The 6,536-nt window shown below is 41.6% G+C and overlaps 1 protein-coding gene across 2 annotated transcripts in view; it reads right to left on the bottom strand.

Moving 5' to 3' along the window:
- The window catches only part of ralgps1 (Ral GEF with PH domain and SH3 binding motif 1), a 109,986-nt gene that overhangs the window by 72,801 nt on the left and 30,649 nt on the right, over positions 1-6,536 (bottom strand). For both annotated transcript variants that reach the window (XM_077002981.1, XM_077002982.1), the window contains one exon: positions 2,142-2,268. In XM_077002981.1, the coding sequence (XP_076859096.1) occupies positions 2,142-2,268 (127 nt within the window). The remainder of the gene's footprint in view (positions 1-2,141; positions 2,269-6,536) is intronic.

The following is a 6,536-nucleotide window of genomic DNA, read 5'->3' as shown; positions in this document are numbered from 1 at the left end:
CTGTTTCTGATGAAGATGAGTAAGCGTGAGTAAGAGCCAGGAGGCCAGGCTGTTTCACCACAGCCATGGGGATTGAGCTTAATGGGGGCATCTGTCTCACGAGCCCACACTACTGTCTGCACAACCTTCGCGGGAGACTAATGTGTCTGTAAATCAGGGCTTCCTGGAACCTGTCCAGCACCAGTGTGTGTCTCTGAGCTGGGTCTTTTCAACAGAAACACATGGGGAACACCAAGAACAGGTGTTACGGCTGGGTGCGTAGTGCTTATTGTGTGTGCAATAGAGGCGGCTGTAATCTGTGGATGAATTATTTAACGTCTGCAGGATAATAACGAGGTGCTTAGTGCTTTGAATGTTCCACTGAACATTGATGTCCACATGTGTGCCATTTACACACACAAACTAGTGAATCAGTCAACTTCCGCAAGCAAACATACAACGCTGTTGCACACGACAACAGCAGGCATCGTTCTTCACCAAACTTCATCACTAATAAACCGAGCTGGGGTTCGTCAGAGCCAGTTCTGGAGTACCTGGGTTTATGTCCCCAGCTCTCAGTCTGCCATTTCAGTCATAACACATACTGCTGTTGCCATGGCGCCGTAGCCCCGCCCAGTAGAGGCTTGGCCCAGACCTATTACTTTCTTCAACACTTCAGACTGTGTTTGACAGCATACTGGGTTCCCTAAACAAAGAAAGAATAGCACTCTCTCCAAAGAAACCATATAAACTTTCAAAAATGTTTTAAAAGGTCTTATATAAGCCTTCAGGCTATAAAAGCGTAACCTACACTACAGCGTTGAAAACACAATGGTGTGACATTTCACACGTGTCTTGCTTTCATTTGGACTCTGGACACCTAAACCTACAACAGCAGCAATACGCCAAAGAACCTGAACAACTAAGGAAGGAAAAAAGGAAGGATGTATTCTCCTGAAACCAGCACATGTTTGTAAAAAACAGATAGAAGGGTCTGTTTTCCAGACATGGATTGACCCTAGTCTTGGAACAACCCACAACACCAGTATAACTGGACATCTTTTCTAGTCTAGTCTAGGAATGACCTGGGACCGGGAAACTGGCCCCGTAAGATCCACCTCGACTAGCACTGCACACAGTTACCGTTGTGAATCATGCATTAAGTTTAAGGCCCCGTGGGAAAACACACCTCTCTGATTATTGGCATACTGCCCCCTACTGGAATCTACAGGAAGAGTGCTTGATTGTCACAACTTGCTCGCAGTAATCAAACTGGTGCAATTCATTATTCATTCAGATTTAAAAGGTAAATACTGTTTTTGACCACTGTTGTGGACAATATTTTAATTGGTTTAAATTGTTTTAATTGGTTTATATTGGAGCACCAATGAGGTTAAATAATCAATAGTGTACATTGTAACACAAAATTGATTTCAAGTCAAATAAATACAACAAAATGGATTTTGTGGGATTTTGTGGGACAGAGAACCACAGCTGTTACTAATGAAAAGTTTGCAGTGTGGATAAACCAGACAGATAAAATGCCATCACTTCAGGAAATATCACAGGAAAGAAATACAGGAAATAATAATATGTACTTACTTCATAAAGCAAAAACAATAACAAAAAAAAAAACATTCAAATCTCCACTGTTTCAGAGTCAGTGGAACAGGAACATTATCTGAACATCGTCTGCTGAGAAGGAAGCTATTCCTCATTTAAAGAAAAAAGATCAAAGATCTAATATCTTCACAATAAGATTCATATTCATACAAGGTTCAGAGCCAGTGAAGAACTCAGTTGAACTGAAGCGAACGCAGGTCTTCATCAAAAGACCAAGGATGATGAAGGTGATGTTAATAAGAAGAGCATTTATCATAATCTACATCTAGCTCCTGTAACGCCCCCGTTGTACTCACATGAGCAAGCACTTCCCTGCCTAATGAGGCTCTGGTCACAAGAGAAGAAGACCTCATTTAATGCTGCTTAATGAAACACCTAAAGTCATATTTCTTAATAACCATTAGGTGATGAATGCTATTGGCAAAGTCTTTCCGACCTCTCATTATGACTCCCAAACAGGTCTATATCTGGAAGACTCACCTCTCATTATGACTCCCAAACAGGTCTATATCAAACAGGTCTATATCTGGAAGACTCACCCAGGTACGGGATGCAGGGTGTCATTTTCAGGGAGCGTATATACTCTCTCATGCGGGTGTAATTCTCCTCTTTAGACGTTAGGAAGTCCAGCTTCTCAAAAGTGGCCTTGTCCTTTCGGCTAATCAGCTATGACAAAAAGAAAAAGATGCATTAAATACAACATATCATTAAGTTTTCGAAGTAAAGCCAAATCTAAACAGTGAAACATTTATGGTGACCACTGCCACCCAGATGAGGATGGGTCCCCCTTTGATTCTTGGTTCCTCTCAAGGAAATCAAGGAGTTTTTTGTCATCACTGTTGTCCACAGGGGGCTTGAACTTGGACATGTGTAAAGCTGCTTTGCAAAAAACTTTATTTGAAGAGTTGTTCTGATGTTAAAACCAAAATGTGAAAGTTACATTTATGTCCAAATTATAAAAAGCCTATTTTTATAGACAAATATTAAGACAGGCCATATCTGCCTTGATAAATGGTACTTACACATATAAACATGAAATCATGTCTTTCCACCCATGCCACATACTCTATCTGAGCTTAATGTAAAGCACATACAGCCTAAGATGCCTTCATAAATATAAATTATCCAACTCTACACAAAGTGTACTGAATAGTACCATGACTTAAAACTTTCCAATGTCTTTGCTGTTATCTGAGGCTGTTAACTGATACACTTCTCCCAAATTAGCTTAATCGTCAAGCCCTCCAGTAAATATCCAGAATGGAGTTAATTTCATACTTTTAGCTGTTGGTGGAACTGGAATTGTCATTTCATCTCCTCTCCCCACGAGGAGCATACTGTCCTTCTGGTGCAGTTTGTGCTTGTTGGGGTCTGAGTCATTTTTTCAAATGAGTTTAATGAGGGTTTCCACGGTCTCACCCCTGTGCTATTCTTTCTCCTGATAGCCTTTTCAACAGAATACATGTTAAGACATGGATGCAAGACAAATCTTTTATGTGCTTTTTATGAGAGAGGTTTTTTTTTCTTAGACAAACAGTCATTAATCTAAGAAAAAGGAACAAAAAGACCATAAAAGACCATATTTCAAGGTCTTTTTACACTAACACTCCAAACAACTGTATCATTGTTATTATTAGCCCGGAATTTATCTCCATCTTTTATTCTCTGTATTTTATTTTATTTTAATTGAGGGAAAGCGCACATAAAAAGGATATTTTCTGAATGAATGATTGTTATTAATTTATATCTTGGATGTCAACACAGGTTATGACCGAGAACAGTCAGGCAGAAGGAAGCCATCAGACGCCATTAGCTGGGCCAGCAGCTGACGTCATCATCCTCTCTGATCTTCAGGCTCACACACCGTTTTACAAAACTCCTTTTTTTCAGTTAAAGCCTTGAGCATGGCGCTCCTTAGCATTCCCTAAGTAGTCCGGACAGCGTCCTGGCACCCGACCCTGTCAGTGTGCCCATACTTCAGTCTACAGGCTCTACCTCTGCCTAACACTCACCTGAAGGCTTTGAATATAGCCTGTCCTGAATTCTTTCCTAGCAGCCACTGGTTTTTCATCTTCATGGCAGATGGAAAAAATGATGCAAGCTGTTCATGTCAGATGTAGGGGAGAGCGGTGTTTATTTAAAGTCAGCAAAGAGACAGTGGGAAGAACTGTGGCAGGAAAGTTCGAAGCAAGGAGCCATCAATCAAACAGCACTCACTAGATGTGAAAATAATAATATTATGACAATTCTATGAAATATTACTTAAAGTATAGGGTATTACGCCATGGCATTTCGTAGTTAATTACCAACAGCTTCAGTTTTTCAAACTGAGTAATATGTAAAGTCCAATTATGAATGATTAACAAATAAATGAGTAGATATTACACATTAGTAATAACATATTAATACGCATCTCAAAGAGAAGAAGACACCTGATTATGTGTAAAGAGTGCATGTGTGTGTTTTATGACTCATGATGCCATTTCTGTACTTGAATAGAGATTTGCAATGTAGAAAGAAGGAAATTAGATGAGGTTTTCTGTCAGTCTTCTGTGAGCCTTATCAAACAGTCCAACACACACACACACACACACACACACACACACACACACACACACACACACACACACACACACACACACACACACACGCACACCTCTTCACTAGAGGAACTGGAATTCCTTTAATCGCAGTATTTCCAGCAGTCAGTCAGTCCATGAGGGGCGTCCAGGGTAGAACTTCATCTCCAGGGCATTTCAGCTCCATTCATCAGCCATGGCAGAAGAGAAGCACCAAAACCCACTTTCTTCTCCAGAGGAAACAGACCAGGTCTTTGGCCACAGTTCATGGTGGCAGACGGGAGTTTAAGGGGTGACGTGCTTGGATCTGACCTATCACACCTGAAGGACAGGACCGGGTGTAAACTAGAGACCAGGGCTTAAAAAGAGGTGGTGATACAATAGGGGGGGGGGGGGGGGGGGGGTAGGTGGGAAAGGGTGGATGAAAAGATGGAGGAGTGTGGAAGAAGGATCAAGTAGCAAGGGGAGAAGAGAGATGAGACATGAGGAGAAGTGAAGAAGTTGTGTAAGTGCCAGAAAGCTGTCCATCACGTCAGAATCCCTCCCTGCCTCCTCACTCTGATTCTTCTCTCCATCTCCCTGCCCTTCAGCTCTCCATGGTTTTACAGCTTCTCCAGATGGTCCAATCCATTAGCTGGCAGGTCTTTATGTGGCTCATACATAATACATTTTATCCCTCTTTATCAACATCTTTCTTATAAGTAAGTAAACCAGACTTCAGGCTGCTTAATTCAAACTCTCCCTAATGGAAGTATTTGCATTTATAACTTAGTAACCTGACCATCGCCATTTCCAACCAAAAGTTATATGTTTACAGAAATCTCTGACGTTTACAGTAGATTTATTCAGCTTTGCATATGGATTTAGCAAAAATTGTTGCAGAAACAAGTTGTATTTTCCTACGAGACAAAAACAGCTATATTATGTATTATCAATGTTAATAATTTTTGCTTAGCTTTAGTTTAGTTGATTTGGCAGTAAAATTTTCAATCTGAGCTTGATTGTCAATAGCACACTGGTCCTTATGACTGATTCTTACGCTGTTGCTGTGTCTTGGTGGTTGGGCAGCACGCTGTAAGAAATGATCCTGCCTCTATCACACCTGTTTCAGCTTAGTTCATTATCAAGCCATGTGTGCAGTGTGCAGGGTGAATGTGGTGAGAAGGAGCAGATCAATCCCAACACACCCAGCGCAGAACACCAAACCCTCTCTGCTCAGCCAACTCCTCTCAACTCCTAGCGCTGTGGCTAAACGTCCATATTTCTGGCAGGCTCCTGAATTCCAAATCAGACCCTTAGCAAGTCTAATCCCCAAACACAGAGTTCTCTGATCGAATTTAACACAGTAGAACAGACGAGCCACAAGCCTTGTATGCCCACGTTGATTAAAAAACCCTTCAAGCTCAGTTAATCGGAGTGTCTCCCCCACTCACACCTCTGGCCAACAATAAGCTCATCAGTGAGCCTGTATATAGTGTCATGATGGGAACAGGGCATGTCTAAGTGCTGTGGTAGGAGAGGCACGTCAGATCCACGCTATTCTATTGAGGTTCAACGTGATCCACGCTATTCTATTGAGGTTCAACGTGATCCACGCTATTCTATTGAGGTTCAACGTGATCCACGCTATTCTATTGAGGTTCAACGTGATCCACGCTATTCTATTGAGGTTCAACGTGATCCACGCTATTCTATTGAGGTTCAACGTGATCCACGCTATTCTATTGAGGTTCAACGTGATCCACGCTATTCTATTGAGGTTCAACGTGATCCACGCTATTCTATTGAGGTTCAACGTGATCCACGCTATTCTATTGAGGTTCAACGTGATCCACGCTATTCTATTGAGGTTCAACGTGATCCACGCTATTCTATTGAGGTTCAACGTGAAGGATGCGAGTGGAAATTTGCTGTTCCAGTTTTGTCCGAAAAATTTATGGAAAACCAAAGAATATATTTTAAAATCATATGTAAAACACACGCTGTGCTGTCAAACACACTTGACAACAGAAAAAAAGGCAAAAGAAGAGAGATGGAATTACAGATATAATTCCCTCCATTATGGGCAGAACTACACGCTATGGGTTATAGCCAGTGGAAAACATGCACCGCGTAGGCCATACTCAGCAAAATCACTATCACTTCGTAAGGCCAATTCCCCTTTGTAATAAATCAAGAGCAGTTAAAGGCCTTCTTACTCATTTAATAAGAATGCCTTGAGTAGCCAGACACAGCAATGCGTGGTTCTGGTTAGGTGGTACAATGGTGTTTGCTGTTTGAAGCTCTCGAGAGGCCAGTGATCACACCATTACGTGAACCCTGCTGCAGTTCTCCATGGTGTTGGTGTTCAGTAGG

Source organism: Brachyhypopomus gauderio, chromosome 4, assembly GCF_052324685.1.
Source record: "Brachyhypopomus gauderio isolate BG-103 chromosome 4, BGAUD_0.2, whole genome shotgun sequence".
Lineage (NCBI taxonomy): Eukaryota > Metazoa > Chordata > Actinopteri > Gymnotiformes > Hypopomidae > Brachyhypopomus > Brachyhypopomus gauderio.
This window is presented reverse-complemented; position numbering and strand designations above follow the sequence as displayed.